This window comes from Durio zibethinus, chromosome 24 (genome assembly GCF_047325235.1).
Source record: "Durio zibethinus cultivar Kanyao isolate XHJ-2024 chromosome 24, ASM4732523v1, whole genome shotgun sequence".
Lineage (NCBI taxonomy): Eukaryota > Viridiplantae > Streptophyta > Magnoliopsida > Malvales > Malvaceae > Durio > Durio zibethinus.
The window spans coordinates 13824280-13848114 of NC_143185.1; the positions used below are offsets into that span (position 1 = coordinate 13824280).

The 23835-nt window shown below is 33.3% G+C and overlaps 1 protein-coding gene across 1 annotated transcript; it reads left to right on the plus strand.

Moving 5' to 3' along the window:
- The first annotated feature begins 415 nt into the window (after positions 1-415).
- Positions 416-23835, plus strand: LOC111316883 (beta-galactosidase 10-like). The gene is made up of 19 exons (XM_022919103.2): positions 416-778; positions 1029-1124; positions 1237-1349; positions 1793-1859; positions 2021-2113; positions 3807-3950; positions 9628-9716; positions 10365-10470; positions 10594-10681; positions 10765-10883; positions 13052-13216; positions 13289-13497; positions 14381-14490; positions 17833-17942; positions 19201-19308; positions 20857-20967; positions 21115-21326; positions 22567-22903; positions 23507-23835. Exons 1-19 carry the CDS (start codon positions 623-625, stop codon positions 23615-23617), a joined length of 2544 nt encoding a protein of 847 aa, XP_022774838.2. The 5' UTR covers positions 416-622; the 3' UTR covers positions 23618-23835.

Sequence of the window (23835 nt, forward strand, 5' to 3'; positions counted from 1 at the left end):
ATACATTACATTGGTCACAAACTAATTAATTATAATCACTAAATAATTAATTAACAAATAAAAATATAACTATTTAATCAAACTTGTAGACTTGAATCTAAATTATTATGAATTTAAAAAAAAATTATATTTAATGCCGTGATAATGTATACACTATTATTAAATTAAATATTGCCATAATCATTAATAAATAAATTTAAAAATTTTAATTAAATATTGCCATAATCATTAATAAATAAATTTAAAAATTTTAAAAATTTTAAAAATTGAAAAAAATTAAAAAATAAGTCGAAGTTAACTTTTATTAGTTATATTCTAAAAATTTTATTTTTTTAAAAAATTTATTAGTTAATGATGCGATAATAATTGATTTAATAACAATAGTATAAAGCCTTAAGAAAAAAAAAACACCTGCAAGATTTTGTGAGAAAAAAAACGCGGCAAATCTATCAATTTTTCCACTATGGCCCACTGCCTTCCGTCTGTGACTGCCACCGACTCAGCAATCAGCAATGCTAATGTATATGAATTCATGACTGCAGTCACTCTCTCATCTCATCTACCTTTTTCTTTTCTATAAAAATTAATAAAACCAAAGCTCATCTAAAAACTATCCAAAAATATGAAGCTCTTCCCATTCCTCTTGTTTTCTTTCATTATTTTGTTCAACTTTTGTTCTGCTGCCAATGTAACTTATGACCGCCGCTCTCTCATCATCGATGGCCAACGCAAGCTCCTCATTTCTGCTGCCATTCATTACCCCCGTAGCGTTCCTGGGGTCAGTTTCTCACTTTTATTTGGTCGGCCTTTAAAGAAACCCCAATTTGCCAGATTTCAATTGGGATTTGATTGCTTCTTCATTTTTTTCTTTTGCTTTAATACCGATTACAATCCCTTTAAGGGTGCAATGATTTTCCAAACCAACTTCATCCTCACTAATTGCTTGTTTTCTTTGGAATATACATTGTGGATTTTTTCCCTTCAAATATAAAATGTTTGCTTCATATGCTTAATCTGTAACGTGGCAGATGTGGCCAGGGCTGGTTCAAACCGCAAAGGAAGGAGGGGTTGATGCCATTGAGTCTTATGTGTTTTGGAATGGACATGAGCTTTCTCCTGGAAAAGTGAGTGCTTCAAATCTGCTGCAGTTGTTTGTAGGACGAAGATTGCTCAAAATGAAATGTATTTTTGTTGACCAAGATCGAAATTTCTCACCTTTCCATTGTTAATTTTCAGTACAATTTTGAAGGACGATACGATCTGGTCAAGTTTGTAAAGATTGTTCAGCAAGCTGGGATGTATATGATTCTTCGAATTGGCCCCTTTGTAGCAGCTGAATGGAATTTTGGGTGTGTTTACATTTTGTCATAGATTTAAAAAGGGATAATGTCTTGAATGAACCCTAAATTATAGTGAAACGTTCAATGTGATACCTGAACTTTAAAAACATCTAATGTGAACTCTGAATTATGAATTTGTTAACTAATGTAGTACTTGAAAACTGTTTGTCCGCTAAGTGTCATTGTTTGAAGCTAGACATATTAGATGTAAGTACCATATTAGTTAACAAATTCATAGTTCAAGTATCACATTAGAGATTTTTAAAGTTTAGGTACGACATTGATTATTTCACTATAATTTAAAGGCCATTCATGAGATTAACCCATTTAAAAAAGTTGGCATTTTGATGCTTGAAATAATTGAATTACACATTTGTTAATATTTAATAATATTAAAATATCTAGGAGGTATGGATTGCTATCTTAGATTATCTAAAATGTGCATAATACAGGGGGGTACCTGTCTGGTTGCACTATGTCCCTGGAACTGTGTTTCGATCTGATAATGAGCCCTTCAAGGTTAGAAATTGGAACAGCTGGTGTCTCAGATAAGTGAATAGTAGCCGTAGTAGTTATCGTTACTTTCATCGTTAGCTGTTAACATTTTGTTCTTTACTTGAAACTTTATGAAATGCTGTATGAGTGCTAAGCTATTCACTTGGTTGCTTTTTGTGATTTAGTATTATATGCAGAAGTTCATGACATTCATAGTGAACCTCATGAAGCAAGAGAAGCTTTTTGCATCGCAAGGAGGTCCAATCATCTTGGCCCAGGCAAGTGCAAAATTAACTTGGAAGTAGCCTTTGCAAAAGTTTTGCTTTTTTGAAAAACTGATTTGAACTGTGTAATAAAGTGGGCATTGGCGCCCCTCCATTCCTTTTCTATTTATTACTTTTTAATACACCTTTAATCACCATTCACATATATGGTATCCAAACTTCATGCTTGGGTACTACATATGTGAACAATGATGATGGATGCATTGAAAAGTAATGGACGAAGAAGTAATGGATAATGGAGGGAAGCCAACCCATTAAATTGGTGATAAAATCCCACATTGATTAAATTTGGTATCCTCTCTATTATCCCTACATGTGATGGGGAGTTTTAACTGGTGATAGAAGTCCCACATCAATTAAGTTTGGGTTACGCTGGGAACATTAATATAACAAAGTCCTCTCCCCTATTGCCAATTCGTTTTAGGTTGGGTGCTCTCTTAAATTTTAACGTGGTATTAAAATAGACTCTGCCCCTTTGTTGGCCCCTCTATGATAGGCATTATGCCCACGTGTGAAGTCCATGCTACATAATCAGCCCATTATCTCTACCTGTGAATTACATATCGAATGATAAGTCCCTTGTCCATACACCATGCTAGGGGGTTATTAAAGTGGTGATAAATCCCACATTGATTAGATTTGGCGTATCATGGTGAATAAAGGTTAGAGAAAATTGTTACTTGAGCAGTATAGAGGTTACAGAAATTTCTTAACATTCATTTTCTCTAGTTTCACTTGATTTCTAAATCTATACATGGATGGTCTTCTCCTCTGATTCTTGACTTTAAGATATGCTATAGTTTTATGCAATCCCTTTATTTGGTTTTTTTTTTGTTTTTGAAAGGTCACTTTTACATTTACAAGTAGAAATTCTAATCACAATCAAAACACTTTTCACATAGTATATCCATGGAAGAATCAATAAGCAAACCAACCAAACAAATGAAGTAAACAAAACCAATGTAAAGTTGGACTAAACTCATAGATAGTGAGACTTGAACCTGGGACCTAAGGGTTTGAGGAGCTTCTGCTTGCCATTGAGACGATTTGAATATCAATGAAACAGTTCACTCTGCTGATTACATTTTTATGAGTAAAAATTTGCATAAATATTAAGGAACTTCTATCCTGAACATCTATGATAAAGGAATGAACTTCTAAGATCTTCAAAATTATAACATTCTGGAAAATGTAAATCAAAGAGTCACAATTGTGAGTTTTAGAAACTAACTAGCTCAGTTATGGCTCATTTACTTAGAATAGTAGTATTGTTTGCCTGATCAATTGAGCTATATGCTTGTTGGTCACTGCCTTTGTTAGAAGATTATCCACGTTCTCAAGAAATTGAGTTGATATCATAGGCTGTATATTTTTTTCTTGCATCAGTGTGTAAAAACATTTAAGTCAAATTTCATTATATATTACTGAAAACGATACTAAATAGCAATTAACTTTCTAGTTATGGAATCTGAATTGATATGGTATGCTGTTCAAATTGATATACGTTGAAAGGATGAAATGTAAGCAGTTCTTATAGATAGGAAGACGAATGCTGTGTTAGTTTTTGCTCAATTTTTTTCCTTTCATTATTCTTTTTTCCTTTGAACTATTCCAATCAATTGATGTGCAAACTCCCCCTCTTAGCAATTGCTTTTAGAGTACATTAAACATCTTCCTCAAATTGCAGGTTGAAAACGAATATGGATTTTATGAACAATTTTATGGAGAAGGGGCAAAGCGATATGTCAAATGGGCTGCTGGAATGGCAGTTTCTCAGAATATTGGAGTACCTTGGATAATGTGTCAGCAGGATGATGCACCAGATCCTGTGGTAGATTTTCTTCACTTCAACTTTTTCCTTTTACTGACAGATACGGTATCTATACATATGTATGTGTGTGTGTGTGTATAAATTCATAAAGCATAGCACACAATTCAAATTGAGATTACCACCAAATCAACATAAATGAAATATGGTTCCTTCTGTTTGCATGTGTCCAATGAGTACCATCAGTTTTTCGTACTTTTATATTTTTTGAAATTATAGTAAGTTCTTTGAATTAGAATTTTTTGTTTTAACTGGTTGCTTCCTTATCTTAAAGTAAATACTTCCTTCCAAAATAAAGTAGCAGAACAACAAAATTTTGTTTCAATGTAGCCAAAAAAAAAAAAAAAAAGAGAAAGAAAGAAAGCAAGAAAAGTAAAAGAAAAATCAACAAATTCAGCCCTTTCTCACTCTATGGGCTTGACTACATGTATCCAATTGCACCATTGTACTTTATCTATTGCTATATAATAGCATCAATAAATGTAGGTTCTTTTTCATCTTTGATCTTTTGTTTTCCTTTTTGACTTGGACATCCTCTAGTAAGTTAATATTCTTATAAGAGCATTAGTGAAAGGTCCTAAATGCCTTAAATGTCTCTCATTTTGCCTTCAATTGGCATTGCATCTCTCTTTTCCTGGATGTACTCCTTTTTAGTTTATGTTCTCTTGTAGGAAGATACATCTATCTTTCAATCTCATCTTAGCTATGCTTGTTCTCTGTACATTTAGTGAAGAAATCTCTAGAATAAAACTATTTTATTCCTCTATTTCTTATTACAATACTAGAATTGCATGAAAATATATAAGCTAAAGATTGAATATTCTTAGCCCTAAAACCCAAGATTTTCATGCATTAAAACAGCTAATCAAAGGAGAAATTTACTCTCTACACATAATAAGGAAAATATCTATTGGATTTGGCGTAATTACCCAAATCACTCCTTATTCTAAAGGTAAGAAACTTAACTAAAATAGATAAAGTCAACTAATCAAGTAATAATAAAGATTAGATTTCCATACTCCCCCTCAAGCTAGGTGGTAGATGTCAATCATGCCCAGCTTGGACTTAAGATTCTCGAAGTTGTTTCGAGAGAAAGCTTTAGTAAGTATGTCTGCAGTTTGAAGGCATGTGGGAGTATAAACTAATGTAACAATTCGTTCCTCTATCTTGTCTTTGATGAAGTGACGATCAATCTCTACATGTTTAATCCTATCATGATGAATGGGATTCTTTGCTATACTTATGGTAGCTTTGTTTTCACAGAATATCTTCATGGATTCTTTTGTAGAGACCTTTAACTCCCCTAGCAACCTTTTTAGTCAAATTTTCTTACATTTTCCATGAGACATAGCTCTAAACTTAGCTTCCGCGCTACTTCTAGCCACCACAGATTGCTTCTTGCTTCACCAAGTAACCAAATTTCCCCACACATAGGTACAATAACCAGTAGTTGATCTTCGGTCAGTAATAGATCCAGCCCAATCAGCATCAGTGTAAATTTCAACATTTTGGCATGATGTCTTCTTAAAAAATAACCCTTTACTATGACTCTTCTTTAGGTACTGTAAGATTTGATACACAGCCTTTAAGTGTTCCTTGGTTGGGTTGTTCATGAATTTGCTTACCGTGCTAACCGAAAAACTGATATCTGCTCTTGTATGAGAAAGGTAAATGAGTTTCCCAACAAGTCTTTGATATCTGCCCTTATTAGTTGGTGGACTTCCTTCTTCCGTTCCTACCTTATTCATTGTGTCCATAGGGGTGTCAGCAGGTTTGCATCCAAGTATTCTAGCGTCCTTTAGTAAATCTAGGACATACTTATAGTGTGAAACAGAGATGCCATTCCTTGAGCGAGTTACCTCCATGCCAAGAAAATATTTAAGGTGTCCCAAATCTTTGATTTCAAATTCTTTGGCTAGGAGGTTCTTAATGTTGCTAATTTTTTCCACATAGTCTTGAGTAAGAATAATGTCATCCACATAGACAATAAGAATGGTTATTTTTCCTTTAAGTGAATATTTGACAAACATGGTGTGATCGGTTTGGCATTGTGAAAAACCATACTTCTTTACCACTTTTGTTAGTCTATCAAACCATGCATGTGGGGATTGTTTGAGACCATATAATGACTTTTGCAGTTTACATACCTTGCCAGAATTGTGTTGGTTTTTTAATCCTGGGGGGATTTCCATGTAAACTTCTTCTTTTAGGTCGTCATCAAGAAATGCATTTTTGACATCTAGTTGGAATGGCCAATCTAGATTTGCTGCCAGCGATAATAACACCTGGATCAAATTAAGTTTGGCAATCGGAGCAAATGTCTCCTCATGGTCAACACCATGAGATTGAGTAAATCCTTTTGCAATAAGATGAGCTTTGAATTTGTTAATACTTCCATTTGCATTGTGCTTGATGGTAAAAATCCATTAGCATCCAATTGGATTTTTCCCTTTAGGTAATTCTGAAATCTCTCATGTTTTGTTCTTTTCTAAGGCCTCGATTTCTTCCAAAATAGCCATCTTCCATTTTGGTTGCATGAGTGCTTCATGAATATTATTGGGAATCTGCATATTGTTTAGTGTGCTAATAAAAGCCCAATAACTGCGTGATAAACCTTCATAAGAAACCACATTACAGATTGGGTGTTGAGTACGTGATCTCACACCTTTCTTTAGAGCAATTGGTTGATCAAGATCATCAAAAGATTCAATTAAGTCAGATTCAGTAAAAGTGTTACCTGTGTTGGTTTCAAGTATCTTTGGAATTGGTTTAGATTTTTGGCTTTGCTTTGAAGGTATACATTCTCCTAGATCCTTCTAAGTTTTATGTCTTTTGGAATAGACAATCAATTCTTTGTTTGTTTTCCTTTGTGTGGACTTCGGGCTTGAAGGATCTGGTTGGATGTTTTGGACTTGAAAGGTAGTTGGAGAAGTGTTTGGTGGTTTGGTAATAGAATCTTCCCAAAGCTAATATTCTTGTGTGATTTGATTCTCCCCTTGAATGGCAGTTTTGGGAAAGTAAGATTGATTTTCAAAAAAGGTGACATTCATGGAATGGTAGAATTTCTTTGTTACTGGTGAGTAACACTTGTATCCTTTTTGATTCAGGGAATATCCTAGAAATATGCATTTGATGGATTTGAGATCTAATTTGCTTTGGGTTTGTTGGTTGGTAAGAACAAATGCAGTGCATCTAAACACTTTAATTGGAATAGACAAGATGATTCGAAGGTGAGGATAGGAACCGAGAAAGATTGGCGAGGGCTTTGAAATTTCAGGACTTGAGAAGGCATTTTGTTTACAAGATATGTAGTGGTAAGAACAGCCTTACTTCAAAAATGCTTAGGTACATGGGCAACCATCATGTGGGATCTTGCAACTTTCAACAAATGTCAATTCTTTCTTTTAGCAACACCATTTTGCTGAAGAGTATCGACACATGAGCTTTGATGAATTATACCATGCTTTATTAGATATGATCCAAGGATTGAATTGTAGTATTCTATCCCATTGTCGATTCTCAACACTTGGATTTTGGTTTTGAATTGAGTTTGGATGATATTGTTGAAGTTTTGGAATAGCTGGCTCACTTTTGATTTTCCCTTCATAAGGAATACCCACGTAACCTTGGTGTGATCATCAATAAATGTGACAAACTATCTTGAACCAATAATGTTATTTACTCTGGGGGGACCCCAAATGTCACTATGTATCATTGAAAAAGGATGGGATGATTTGTAAGGCTGATTAGGATATGTGGTACGGTATGTTTGGATAGTTGGTAGACTTCACATTGAATGTTGTTAGGATTTTTGTTGAATAATGAGGGAAACAATCTTTTGAGGTATAAAAAGTTTGGATGACCTAACTGATAGTGCCACAACATGATAGTGCTATCTTTATTATTATTGGAGGATGAAGCCGCAAAAAAGGTCTTCTGATATTGTCTTTCAGAATCATTTTAGCATTACCAAATCATCTTACTGGAGTCCAAATCTTGAAATTCACACATGTTTGGAAGAAATTTAGTAACACGCTTAAGGTCTCTTGTAAGTTTGCTTTTAGACAATAGATTGCAACTTAGATTTGGGACAAATAGAACAAAATCAAGTGTTATCTCTTTGTAAATAGGAACAATACCTGTATTGGCCACTTTTGAAAGTGACCCATCAGCAATTCGAACTGTGATGTTTTCATGACATGTGTTGTATTTACTGAATACAGATGCATCCCTACTCATATGGTCTGAAACTCCTGAATCCATAATCCATAAACTTGATTTCTCTAGTTTTACACTCAAGGCACTTAGAAAATTATTTTTTTATGCTAAAGAACTTATTCCAATAACACTAGCTCTGGGGTTAGAGGTAACCTCTGACGCTGAGCTCTTCTTTCCGCTGGCCATGTTAGACTCCGAGTGAAAAATTTCAAAGGTTCAGATCATGCTCTGATACCATGAAGAACTCTCTAGATTAAAACTATTTTATTCTTCTATATTTTTCTTATTACAATATTAGAATTGCATGAAAATATATAGGCTAAAACCTGAATAATCTCAGTCTTAAAACCCAAGGTTTTCATGCATTAAAACAGCTGATCAAAGAAGAAATTTACTTTCTACGCATAATAAGAAAAATATCTAATGGATTTAGTGTGATTACCCAAATCACTTCTTATTCGAAAAATAAGAGACTTAACTAAAATAGATAAAGTCAACTAATCAAGTAATAATGAAGATTATATTTTCACATGTAGATACTTAGTTGGCTAATCATTGAGTGCCGTGATATGTTGCTGGGCCTATTCATGTTTTGAAAAATTTCCCTTTCAACTTAAGTTGTGTTTTGTGCCCATCCATGAAACCAGTTGTATGTCTCCATTTCATCTAATTTGCTTGGATTTTATGGTTGACAATTCTATCAGTTTTATAAATCTTTTGAATAAACAAGGTCAAGATACCAAAATCAACTAATTTGGAGTATCTCATAATCTTGAGTTCTCATAGTTTCTTAAAAAACAAAAGAAACCTTAAACTGTTCTTTATTCTCCAGTAGACATTTGCTTCTTTCATTTTTTTATTCCCTATGTGTATGCTTATTACAATGTTAAAAATTGTTTTCATGAAAAGAACTCATGTACAACAGTAGAGCATCCAAAGATATTAAAAATATAAACCCTCCCCCAACTCAGATCAGTCAATACTTTAGGAATCAAAGATATTTGTAGGTGTACAATTTTCTGGGCCTATGAGCTTTCATCGGCTATTTGCCTTGAAACAGTTGGCATGGAGAAAAATGTTTTAGCAAGCTGATAAAGATTAATAGGATCCATGCTTTATATAATAGTTACTGCATCTCTATGCACATGCACATCTCAAAGCATGTATTATATGCCTGCTTACTAATGAGTAGCAGCTAAGCTAGGGTTAGGTGTGGGTTGATTTCAGGATTGTTAAAATTCACTGTAAAATTCTATGTTGGACATGTATATTGACTATTATAACAACTTTATGCATCTTGCTTAAGGCTTTTCATTTTTAAAAAAAATGAAATTTGGTCATGGCTGTTTGAAATAAAAAGAGATTTTGGAGCACATTGCTTTTATTTATTTACATAATAAAAAATTGAACTATTTAGCAATCAGCTTAAACCGTAGACTTCTGTGCTTCTTCTATTTTGCAGATTAATACCTGTAATTCCTTTTACTGTGATCAATTCACACCTAATTCTCCAAACAAGCCCAAAATTTGGACTGAGAATTGGCCTGGATGGTAATGTTCTAGTTTACCTTTTGTTTCAATTGTGTAAATACAAGTTTGGATATGTGTATGGTAACCTCGCATGTAAAATGGTCTTTTGTGTTTTCTGATGATATATATTATTAAATAAGAAACATAAAGAGTTCTAGAAAAATAGGAACATTTGGTAACCAAAATAATTATGTATTAGTAACATGTGCTTTATATTTACCAGTGTTTCCTTCACAATTCAAAATTCCTTTTTCTTTAGGGATTTTTCCCTTTTATTTTTCTATAAATAACCAGGAAAAGAATAGTTCTATATAGACCTGCATTCTTCATTAAAAAGAAAAATTAAAAAGAAGAAGAAGAAGAAGAAGAAGAAGAAGAAGAAGAAGAAGAAGAAGTTGATTTTATTGTGAGATTTAATTTATTCATCCTGGTCAAAAGAAGTATAATCCAGTATACATGCTTGCTCTTGGAGTTGACCAACTAATTCAACATTTTATTTTTTACCATTTTTATTTTAATCTGAAGCAGAAATATTCACATTCTCTTACCTTGCAATTAAGTATTTTCTGGAACATCTCAAAAGACTGTAGAATCACTTTATATTTAGGAAGCTTTATGATCATATGGTTTCTATTCAGTTTTGCTGCAATCTGTATTTTGCTTTTCCAGGTTTAAAACATTTGGGGCAAGAGATCCTCACAGGCCACCTGAAGATGTTGCTTTTTCTGTTGCTCGTTTTTTTCAGAAAGGTGGAAGTGTACAAAATTACTACATGGTGTGCTAATCAGTCTTATTGTCTCAAATCTTTTTGAACAACTGTAGTTAACTTATTTGTTAATGTGTTTATTTGGTCATTTTTATCCCTTAGCATTATCTTACCATTTTTTCTGTGATTTAGTATCATGGTGGAACAAATTTTGGCCGAACATCAGGTGGGCCTTTCATTACAACAAGTTATGATTATGAAGCTCCTATTGATGAATATGGTAAGCTATTATGATGATATCTGTCAGTAAGTGTATTCTCAGGGAGAGTATTTAGATATTTGGTGGATTCTCATGTCTTTTAGGATTACCAAGGCTTCCAAAATGGGGACACCTAAAGGATCTCCATAGTGCTATAAAGTTATGTAAGCATGCATTGCTAAAGAGTGAACCAACTACTTTGTCACTGGGTCCTTCCCAAGAGGTAAGCTTTCCCCCTTTACAATTTTTATCCACATAACTTTAGATGTCATATTTTTCTATTTTGGTTGGTTTTAGTTAATGGATCAATTTTTTTGAAAGAATTAATAGACCAAATTTTGTTCAATGCATTGATGTAAATTCTTTGTTGCTTTTATTCATTAAACTTTCTTTTATGCATTAAAACAATTAGCCCTAAAATTATTTTAAACTCAATTGTCACCTTGTACTCTCATGTTCCTTTTCATGCTTCTTTTCATGTTCCAATTTGAAATGTCTTTTGAAATTCATTTTTGGCTTAAGAAAGCTGCTTAAGCTACCACATAAGTACCTACTAGAAAATTATTTAGCTCTCTAAATTGTATCAGTTTATATATTTAACATTTTAGTTAGTTTCCCTAGCATCAGCAATCACCTGTTTTGTAATTTTTTTTTATATAACTAATTCCTTTATTTCCTCATCACTTAAGGGAATACATGATTTACCACCCACATCCAACATGTTGTAACCCAAAATTTTTTACTATTATTCTTTTCTCTTATTTTAGTATCATTTTCATGAAATAATTCGTTATTTTGATATAAATTATGTGGAAAACCGATTGCTAACCAGATTTGATTAGGTGTCAGTAATTTAGTATTTTGGTTGTTTCCTAAATAAAAGAGATTCAGTTCATTGATCAGATTCCTACTTGGTAGTTTCCATTTATTGTTAGAGGATTTTTAGGTGATTTGTTATTATCTTTAGGATATCATGGGATTTACCAGATTTGATATTTTAGCTATATATATATTCTTGTACTCTAGAAAGTTTCTTAAGAATTCATAAATAAAAATTCTCATGAATTTCTTCATGGTATTAGAGCATTTATCCTAAACCATTAAAACCTATATATATATATATTTTTTTTTTTTTTTCTTTCTATCTTTTTATCTACGCCATGGCCAGTAGCACATGTGTGTCCGAGCCCTTTATTTTGCCTATCACTGGTCACAAACTCAATGTACAAAACTTCATCCAATGGTCTTAATCAGTGATGCTTTTTGTCTGTGGGAAAGGTAAGGAAGATTATCTTACGGGAATGGTTGTTTCACCCAACGAGAATGATTCGAAGTATCGAATCTAGAAGTTGGAGAATAGCATGGTAATGCCATGGTCAATCAATTCTATGACTAATGAGATTAGTAAGAATTTCATGTACTACAAAACTACCAAGGATATTTGGGATGCTGCGAAAGAAACCTGTTCAAATGTAGACAATATGTTTGCAATTTTTGATATCAAAAGCACTCTACATAACCTGCGGCAAGGAGACTCTTCTATCAGGAATATTTTAATTCCTTAACTTGTTATTGGTAGTAATTAGATATCTTTAAAGAAATAGCATGGCAGTGCCTTGACGATAGCCAACAATATAGGAAAATAGTGGAGAAGGACCGAGTTTATAAGTTTCTACTTGATCTAAACAAGAGTCTTGATGATGTTCGTGGGAGAATTCTTAGCATCAAGCCATTACCTAGTATGTAAGAGGTTTTCTTTGAGTAAAGTGATGCTAGGGACATCATGCAATCCACAAGAGATAGAAAATTCAGCCCTTGCTATACAAGGACCAAAATCCTAAAATTAAGAGACTTAACTAAAATAGATAAAGTCAACTAATCAAGTAATAATAAAGATTAGATTTCCACATTTAGAATCTCTAATACAAGAATTTGTTTTCACAAATTTTTTTGATACTAATAGCTAGGTCAAAAAGTACTTTATCATCAAAAATACTAATCTTGTAATTCACATTCTTAATTAGCCAAATTAATCAGGACTATGTAGCTACTCAATAAGAATATCAAATATTTAAATAATTTTCAGGACAAGAGCAGAAAATTTGATTATATTGTGACAGGTAGCAAAAGAATTTTCTGCACTAGAATGTCTCAAATCATTAATGCTGTGCTGTAGTTAAGATATTCACATAGATGTTTATTTGAGTCACTTATTTCCTACTTCAGTTATTATTTCCATGTTATTCTTATTTCCTCCTTCAGTTATTATTTCCATGTTATTGTAAACTGTGGCATTTTTGAGGATAGTTAAAACATACTTTATGTATTAATGACTCAATTACTTTATTCTTATGATTGTCCATCATTTGATGAATAACCACTTCATTGCAGGCCGATGTTTATGATGATGGTTCTGGAGTATGTTCTGCCTTTCTTGCTAACATGGATGATAAAACTGACAAGGATGTCGTGTTTCGGAATGTGTCATACCACCTGCCTGCATGGTCAGTCAGCATTCTGCCTGACTGTAAGAATGTTGTATTTAACACGGCGAAGGTAAATTTCCATCTTTTTTTCATTTCCATATGTTAATTTCAGAACAATTCATCCATTGCATAATGTCAACAGGTAGGTTCCCAGGCCTCTGTAGTTGAAATGGTACCTGACGAGTTCCAACCATCAGTGGCATCACCAAGCAAAGGCTTGAAAGCTCTTAAATGGGATATATTTGTGGAGAATGCTGGAATCTGGGGAGAAGCTGACTTCATTAAAAATGGTTTTGTGGATCATATAAATACCACTAAAGATACTACCGACTACCTCTGGTATACAACAAGGTTTGTATTTCTTTGGAGAACTATATGCAACTGGTTATAGATTTTTGTCTTCCTGAGTTTATTATGATTTGGATGAATAAAGGATTGACTAAGAGGCTCATAAAGGCATTCATTTTAGCAAAGTACAAGCATCTCATGTTTGTTGCACCATCTCTGGACTAATGATATGAAACTTTGGTCTTTATTGAATTTATGAATTTACTCATTTTATCCTGTACCTGATTTTCATCTTATATTATGCTTGATAGTTGTTCGATGTTTCTACGATGTATAGAGGTTATAGTTGCCCAGAAGATACTGCTTTTTTTTTAAGGAATCATGCTGATACTCAACGAAGATCAATAAAACCGGAGTGCAAATTAGGAGCTCTGGGTCTTCTGAGCTTTTAGTTATAATAGACCCAAATTGTTATAGTATGCTTGTTTTTCTTTATCATTGCTATGTTTAAAGTTGTGCTGTTATCTCTGAGTCCAAATTTCTGATGCGTATGGGATATTAGTTCTATGCTAATTTGCCTAAAAAAATTGTATAAATCTTTTTCCTAATTAAAATCTTGTTGCCAAAGTATCTTATTTCATGAACTTCAAAACCTTCTTCCATTTGATAAAACAAAGTTTCTGATATTGAGTTTCTTATCTATAATATAAAAACCTTCAAAACCTTTCTCCTAAAGTTTCTTATCTATAATATAGAAACATTATTTCAAAGTAAGTTTGTATTTAAGATATTGAGTTTGTCTCATTGTACCCATCTCTGATATGCTAACATGATTCTAACTCAACCTGGCTATGGAGTGGATATAACTTTAATTAGTATTATCTAGGTTCTATGATATTCTAAGATAACCTCGCCAGCTAATAGTATTAGTATCCTTGAATTGCAGTATAATTGTTGGTGAAAATGAAGAATTTCTTCGGAAGGGAAGCCATCCTGTCCTTCTTATTGAGTCAAAGGGTCATGCTCTTCATGCTTTTGTTAATCAGGAACTTGAAGGTTATTCTTGGTTTTCCAAATTTCCTTTTGACCTTTATGTTTCTAATTTTGAGCTAATATCTTATATACAGCATGCATAGATTATTGATAGGCATGTCAATATGTGATTTTCATCTTATATACCATCACTTCTCTTTATGTTTATATTTTCTCTAGGCTAGTTCATCGTGACAGTGTGATCACCCTGACGGTGAAATTTTGCACTTCTCTATTCTCTTTGTTAAGTTAGACAATTTAATTTATATAAACTTTATTAATATTTGAGAATTGCCTCTCCTAATTCAGTGAGCAAGTCAGACTGTTGGAAGCAGAATTCATGGCTGAAGCTGAAGCAAAACAGAATGAACCCTTATAGGACCTAGTAGTTGTGACACCCCCAATCCCAATTTGTGAATTGGTTGATGATCCCCTATGCTATATGTTATTGGGGAAAAGTAGAGAGTCTACCAATATGGTAGTCTCCATGTGTTTACATCAGAACATTAAGTAGTGTACATGACTAATATACCCTTTAACCTAAATGCTTACTACTCCCCCTCAAGCTGGATCATATATGTCATATGTACCCATCTTGTTGCAAATATATCTTACTCTAGAACCGGGTAAAGTTTTTTTAAACAAATCTACTAGTTAGTCCATAGATCTTATTGAATGCATAAGAATCACATTCCACATAAGTTTGTTGCTAACTAGAATCCACCTCAATGTGTTTAGAGCTTTCATGAAACATTGAAACATTGGTTTTGAGGCTATATGAAGAGCTGCTTGATTGTCTCAAATTAGCGTTGTAGTCTCTTCTTGTTTATGTCCAAGTTCTTTCGTTAGATGTTTCAAAAACCAATTCACGAGTAGTATTTGCCGTGGCGCCACACTCAGATTCAGGATTGGTCTTGCAACCACTGTCTGTTTGTTACCCTTCCAAGACACCAAGTTACCTCCAACAAACGCATAATAACCAGTGGTAGATTTCCTATCATTCAGAGATCTAGCCTAGTCTGCATCAGTGTAACCTTCAACATTAAGATGCCATGGTTTTTATAAAGTAGGCCATGACCTGAAACACCCTTGAGATATCTTAAGAAATGAACAATAACATCCCAATGATTCATTCTTGGAGACTCTAAAAATTGACTAACAACACTCTACAAAAGAAATATTTGATCTAGTGATTGTCAAGTAGTTCAACTTCCCAACCAATCTTCGATAACAACTCGGATCAATTAACACATTACCTTGGTTAGCTAATAATTTGGTGTTAGGATCCACAGGAGTATCAATAGGTTTGCATCCTAACAAACCAGTTTCAGAAAGGAAGTCAAGCACATACTTCCTTTGGGATAGTGCAATCCCCTCACAAGATCTAGCAACTTCTACATGTAAGACATATTGCAAATCCCCTAAATCCTTTGTCTGAAATTTAGTTTGAAGATATGATTTCAATGCTCATATCCCTTAGCTAACATAACCAGTAATTACTATATCATCCACATAGACAATCAATAAAATTTTACCTATTTTTGCTTGCTGATAGAAGACAGAATGGACTTTTCTACACCTTGTAAGACCAAATTCAATAACTTCACTGAACCTGCCAAAAGCCCTAGGAGATTGTTTTAAGCCATACAAAGACTTCTTCAATTGACATATTAACTCTCAACTCTCCCTGGGCTACGAATTCAGGTGTTTGCTCCTTATAAACTTCCTCCTCAAGGTCACCATGCAAAAAGGCATTTTTAATGTCCAACTGAAATAAAGGCAAATTAAAAGTAGCTGCCAATGATACGAACAAATGAACAGAGGTTAGCTTCGAAACAAGTGAAAATGTGTCAGAATAATCAACTCCATACACTTGAGTATAACCCTTAGTAACCAAACAAGCTTTCATTTTATCAATCAAGCCATCTGAGGCACCTCTTTAGGATTGTGTGCTTTGACCCAAAGGTCTCACGGTCATAAAAGAAGCCTCACAAGTATAGATACAAGTCTCTACATATATGTCATGGTGGATCCTCACAATCCAAATGTTGGTTTGGGGGTGTCACAGTATATACCTTAGTTTTGTTTTCAAGTCCCTCAATTGTTGTGTTTTGCTTAGGAGTACCTTTCTATGTCTTTGTAGTTTGCATCTTCCTTGACTGAAGGCTCCGGAATTGATGGATAAATTTTGCTTAGACATGGTTGAGTGACATGAATAATCTCATAGCTTCCAATCAAGTTGGAAGTTGGGGCCTACTTCTGTGTGAGAATAACATGATAGGAGACATCTTAAATTGGGCTTAAGGTTTATTTATCTTCTCTATTTTAAGACTAAGTTTTCTTTTGGTGACTAATTGACAAAGGAAACTCCAACTGCAATAAATAGCTTCAGATAACATATGGTTTCCAGCCTTTAGAGGTTATGGGTTTTTTGGGTGAAATACACAAATCCCCCTAGATAAAATAAGAAACAACAACAAACCCCCTCTTGTTTGAAAATGCCACTTTACCCCTTGACTGTAACAGGAATTAATCAACCCGTTAATCTTAATCAGCCTAGCCTTTTTTCCCTTAATGTTTTAATTTTTATTTTGTTTTAATAAAATTTAAATTTATTTTAAATTAAAAGTTAAAAACTTAAATTAAAATTAATTCTAAAATTTCTGATAACAATATTACAAAAAAGAAAAAACTTAAAATTACAACAATAAAAAACCTAAATCGAGTCCCTCTTTTCATCTTCCATAACAGACCAAAGAACAGAAAAACCTCTCTCTTCAATGGAAACCCAATCTTCCATGTGCAACTCCCTTCATATCCCTTGACAGAACAATGGGTACATTCAATTCGTTTCTTTTCCAGAATATAAACGGGGCTTCCCCCTCTTTAAGTTCCTCTCATCTTTGGAGTTTGTTGCCCAAGTTGTAAGTGTGTCCCATTAGCGATGATGTAGTTTCTGCAGCATTAATTAGGGCTCCAGGTTCTACATGTAAATTTCACAATCAATAAGATGTATTTGAACTGATTGACTTTTTCATTTCTTTAATTGTTATTGAATGTTGAAAGAATGTATCTTTAAAGCCTAACTGATTGTTAAGGGCTAAGCCAATAGCTGCATAAGGTATATAAGTACCTAAGTTCCATTTTTTGCTAATGCTTTTAAAGTGGTTTCTATAAATTCATATATATATATATATATATTCGCACTCACACACACGTTATACTCTTTTTAGTTATTGAGTATAGTTGAGTGATTTATTTTGCAAATTATAGTTTGATAGTTATTGCATTTCCTCAAGTTTTCTATGCATCTATCATGTGGAGATACTTGTCATATATTTCAAAATTTTTGATGTCATTTTACAGGTAGTGCTTCTGGAAATGGCTCACATTCACAATTTAAATTTGAGAATCCAATTTCTCTCAAGGCAGGGAAGAATGAAATTGCACTGTTGAGCATGACCGTGGGCCTACAAGTTAGTTAATTCTTCTTTACTTGTATATGTAATATACATTCTTGCTTGCATGTTGGTTTAAGGATTAAAACATTTGTTTTCAGTTTCATTGCATTTGCAGTGATGTTGGTTTTCACTCAGAAGACAAGCTTTGTTAACATTATCCTACTGCTTTAAAATTTTAGAATCATTTGGATTAATTTTTAACATTATCCTAGACATTCTTGGCATTCCTGTTTCTTCCATCTTTTCAACTATTTTTTAGTAACATGGAATATTCATTCAGGGCTGATACCCTAACAGTCGTAGCTGATTATTGGCTAATCTAAGAAGATATTTTTGTCCACTTATGTTTTTCCCCTTTTCATTAGCGATTTTTCCTTGGACATTTCTCCTTAGACTAAAATGCATAGGGTGTTTAACAGGCAAAGGTTGGCCTAGCAGTTGTTACTTCTGTTTTAGAGAGACAAGGTCCAAGGTTCCAAAACCCTGTCCCCCCTTGAATTCCTCATATGTACCAAAAAACTATAGGGTGTTAAGAACCTTAGGAGATTATCTATTTCAAATTTATCTGCTTTTGGCCTGGCTCCTTACCGTTACATAAGGGTGATCCCTCCATATTTTAAACAGCTTGCCTTCTATATGAATCTGTTTAATCAGGACCAGCTGATAAGACAAGTAATCTGTGAAAGTCTCAAGATTGTCTTTAAATATCAAGCTATAATTAATGTCAAACATGTTTTGAAGAACATAATTGTTTAGAGATTTATCATCTTGTTTCTTGCTTATAAACAAGAGTAAAGAATTCTTAAGTTATACTTAAATTATGAAACTATCTGTGGAGCTCATATACATTCTATGATGTTTTCTGGATTTGTTTTTCTTTTATCTGAATTCTTTGTAGCTGTGGCTAATTGTGGACCATGTTAACTGTGATTGGGTCCTATCCTAGTGTCTGCAGTATCTGTGGATCATAAACTGGATACATAACGCAGTCATTGGGGCTTTTGAGAGATGTATTGGTGGGAAAGAGCTATTCTAGAGGCAGTGTGACCTAACACTGCTTAGTGAGTGTCCATTCATCTATGATGTTTTGAGCTTATCGTTTTGCACCTTTGAATCTTCTCCAACCATAGTGAAATTTCTTGATTCTCCTTATAATGGAGTCATTGGGGCTTTTGTTAGTCCTGCACCTTTGTGCTATTCTAGAACTTTGTGCGTTTTACTCTCTGATGATATGTTTTTGAGAGTCTGACTGATATGCTCTTCCTTATTTCAGAATGCAGGAGGATTATATGAATGGGTAGGAGCAGGACTAACAAGTGTCAAGATCAAGGGGCTCAATAATGGAACAATAGATTTGTCTATGTCTAACTGGACCTACAAGGTATTTTGCTTTATTGAGTTAGGGCCATAATAATTTCTCTCATATCTGGCTTTATTTGATTGTCAAATTCATGATGGAGCTAAATTGTAAGTTGGATTGAAATATATGGGGATAACAGTCAGAAAGACCCTTGAAGTTTTTGCAATTTTAATTACCACCCTAAATCACTTTCTTTGCCTTATTGGCTTTACCTTAATCATGCCGTTTGAAGAATGAAGAAAAAGTGAAACTGTCATGTACCCTGCATCTAATTGTTCTAGTGAATATTGACTTTAAGATGAAGTCTACCATTTTCTGATGAGAAAACACAAAATCCATAATGAATTCTACTTTCCTGTTTTTTGTGATTAGTTTCTTTCAGCTATTAAGAAGTTAATGTAGAACAAAAATTCTAGAATAATTACACTCAATAATAGTCTAAAAATCTCAATTGCAGAAACTTAAATCTCATTTCAAAATGTCAATAGCCAAAACCTGAATTTCAAGTTTAACAAACCAATACGTATGAGCTTCATTAACCTTGGTTTTAAGCCCCTCAATAAGGCCGGACTAAATACCAAAAAAGGTCCGGTAAAATAAACAAGACAAACAAGCTCACAAAATATCTAAAATCCTATTCTCTAAATTTAAGCTTTGAATATATATACTTACAAAACTTGCAAGGATGTCCTCCATCAGAAGTTTCTTCAATTCGTTCCTTACTGAGCTTGAAATATTTCATGACTTTCCTGCATAAATTTAGTCTTGTAATACTTGAGAAGTTTTCAATGGCAACATCATCATCAGAATTGCATTGAAGAAAAGGGACACCTTAAGTTTAGGACCAAACTGAAACTTCTATTTTTTTAAGGTTTTATTCCAAAATAATTTATGTATGATTTGTTTGTTGATGATAGTCATTTTTATAAGTTCAGATATGATAATCTTGTGCTAAGGAAGAAACGACACCTCAGAGTCTGGAAGCTAGAAATTGAAGAAAAATATCAAACAAAACAGATCTGGAGTTCTGGATTACTATATTCAATAATTTTTAAATAAGATAAAAAATTGCTACAGTATCCACTTTAAAACCTAGAAAGACTGTTTACTCTAGGGCAAAGTAGCTTTACAATCATAGTATTAGATGCTTTAGGAATCTAATTCAATCAAGATGGGCAGTCCTAGCTAGTCAAAAATAACATATAGTTGTGTGGCTTTTTAACAACTGAGAACTAAGATGTAAAAGAAGAAATAAAAAGACAAACAAATTCTGCTTAAGATTTAATATAAAGAAGGGTTCACTTGTTAATTGAGCCCTCTTACCCTTGGTTTTCTTCTTGGATTCTCTGCATCACATTCAAAACAATGGAAGGCTGAGGTTGATGTAGCCATAAGTATCAAGAATTTGTTTTCAGAAGGAAGCATCACTTTTTCCAAGTCAATTATCATCTTCCAGAGCCTTTGAAGAGCTATAATATATTTAATAGCTGAAGAGTGAAATATTCACAAATGGTTATAGCCTTTAAAATTCTGAAAGCCTTATCTCTGTCTTTGTTATGCTGTATGCAGATTGGATTGCAAGGAGAACACTTGGGTATATACAAGCCAGACAGCTTGAATGGTGTAAATTGGGTATCAACCTCAGAACCGCCAAAAAATCAGCCTCTGACATGGTACAAGGTATAGATTCAGAAAAGACCCTTATTTCCTGTTCAAATTTAATTCAGGATAAATATTTATTGGAGGCAAATGTTTTATCACTTAATCTACCAATGTTCAAAATTTGAAAAAAAAAAAAAAAGGATTTAAGTACTTAAGCTATGGCAGGTTGTTTTGGATCCACCATCAGGGGATGAACCGGTTGGTCTAGATATGATTCATATGGGAAAAGGTCAAGCCTGGTTAAATGGAGAAGAGATTGGAAGATACTGGCCGATAAAAAGTTCTAAACATGAGAAGTGCATACAGGAATGTGATTACAGAGGAAAATTCTTCCCAGATAAATGCCTTACTGGTTGTGGAGAACCAACACAAAGATGGTAAGCAAAATCAGAAGATAATTAAAACACTGTTTCTCAAGAATTCAGACTTCATAGTAAATGCAAAAATGGGTGTTAGTAATATAATTTCCTTGACCATGCAATTTATTATTGAAAAAATACTTGCAAAAGGATGCATGGGGTTAATATACCAAAAACATTATATAGACAAGCAGGAATGTTTACCAAATCTTTCAGGTTTCCAAGTTTAAGAAATACACTTCTTCATCAAGCATGTAAAACAATTATGAGAAAAAATTGCTTGGTTGCCCATCTTTCATGTTGTCATATTCTACATCTCCAACTTAGATCTCTATGTTCAGCTTCTTAGACCTTTTCCCACATAAAACTCAATTCTAAGTTTTCAGTAAATTAAAAGTTATGCACATTTTAGCTTTATCTAGTAATTAATTTATGTGTCACAAGCTATTTTTTGCAAAATCTTTAAGAAAACTTGAGTAGGCTTTTGGTTGTCAGATGTGAACACTCATGAATGCAAAATTTTTTGAATAGCTTAAATGCCTTTTTGAGTTGGAATTGTACATCTTTTACTGCAGTTGTATGAGACTATCTTTTTCCACCTATTTTCTCTTCATATTATTGAATTTTGGTTTTTGGTAGCCTTGAGTTGAACACTTGAGTAGGCTTTTGGTTGTCAGATGTTGAACATTTAACCCTACAAGAAAACAAAAATAGCATTTATTCTTGAGATACTTAAAACTTTATCTAGTATTCAACTTATACTAATTTTATTTTGCAGCTGATTGAGTTGGTCTCTTATCAACTGGTTGCTTTTAACTGAGTTGGCTCAAAAGACTATTTTTCTTCTCTCTTCGCCATCCAAATTATGTTGTGCATACTTAGTCAAATGGTTTCTTTTATTTTTTCTACTCCATTTTATCAACTCAAAAAAATATGTTTTGGTGTATATGTGGGTGCTGCATAAGTTAAAATATTAAAGGTACTTTACATGTGTTTGTGGGCATTAATTGGTTAACTTAACTTATGATGTTATCATGGTTTTTTCTTATTATTGAAGTAAAGCTAGATTAAAATTGAGAAAATTTAAAATTGTGAAGTTGTCACATATTTTTCACTCTATATTGCTATTTCATCAGTATTTCTTTTTACTTTGAATTAGTTACTTTCTTGAAATAGTTCTTCAAATCCTCCTTATCATTCTCCACCTTTTTCCAATATTGGAGGAGTTATTAAAAACTGTGTTTTTCTTATGGACCAGGTACCATGTTCCACGTTATTGGTTCAAGCCATCTGGAAACATTTTGGTGATTTTCGAGGAGAAGGGTGGAGATCCAACAAAAATTACATTCTCAAAACGCAAAACATCAGGTCTGTGTTCTCTCATTGCTGAGGACTACCCTATGATCAACCAGGATTCAGTACAAAAAGATGGAAGTGGAAATGGCAAAACCAGACCGACTGTCCATCTTAAGTGCCCCAAAAATACTTCAATTTCTAATGTGAAATTCGCTAGCTTTGGAAATCCGACAGGAAGATGTGGGTCTTACAGCAAGGGGAACTGCCATGATCCTAATTCAACATTTGTGGTTGAAAAGGTAAGGGTTACCTTAATTTCACTCATATTTTTTGTTATGTACCTAATTCCACAGGTTAAGGTTATAGCATCACCATAGCTGACTATGAACTGAACAAGGTTCACAACTACAATAAGGTTATAGCATATTCAATTTTTAACCTTATTCATAAGCTTCACATTTGCATAATGTTGGGATGCCATTTTTGTTATTTTTATAATGTCCCAAATCCCATAGGTCAAGGTTATAAATTGATTATGTTATGTCTCAATTTGAAGTTTTCGCAATAAATACGAAGCACAATTTTGTTAAATTCAAACACCAAACAAGTAGGAAGTGTTTATACTTGATTCAAGTGTAAGATAAAATAGCATGCATCCAAAGCCATAAAATATGTAAAGCTTCCATAGTTTTTGATAATTAATTAGGAGATGTACAGTAAACATTGAAAATGATTTCATTTTTTTACAAACATTTTGGGTAGAAAAACACTAAAGTGGTAATAAGTCACTCATGTTTAACATGGATGCTCTCTTAACCCACTGTTGCAAACCTAATAAATAATATGATTAGTGTGCATAACTTAACATAAATTTTCTTTTCCTGATATGCTTTGAACTACAGGTCTGCCTAGGTAAAAATGAGTGTGCCATAGAAGTAGCAGAAGAGAACTTCGATAGGGGCTTGTGTCCTGGTATCACTAAGAAACTTGCAGTTGAAGCAGTATGCAGCTAAAATTACCAATTCCAGCTGAGAGCAGATTCAAATGAAAATGATTTGGCTGCCGACTGAAGAAAAACCAATTTTCTTATTACAAAATCTTTATATAATCTCCTGATAATAATGTAATTTGTTGATAAAATGTTGAGTTGTTTTTTCCGATCAAAATTTGACAGTCGGACATATCAAAACAAAATCTTTATATAATCCAAAATAATATTACCCTTGCGTAA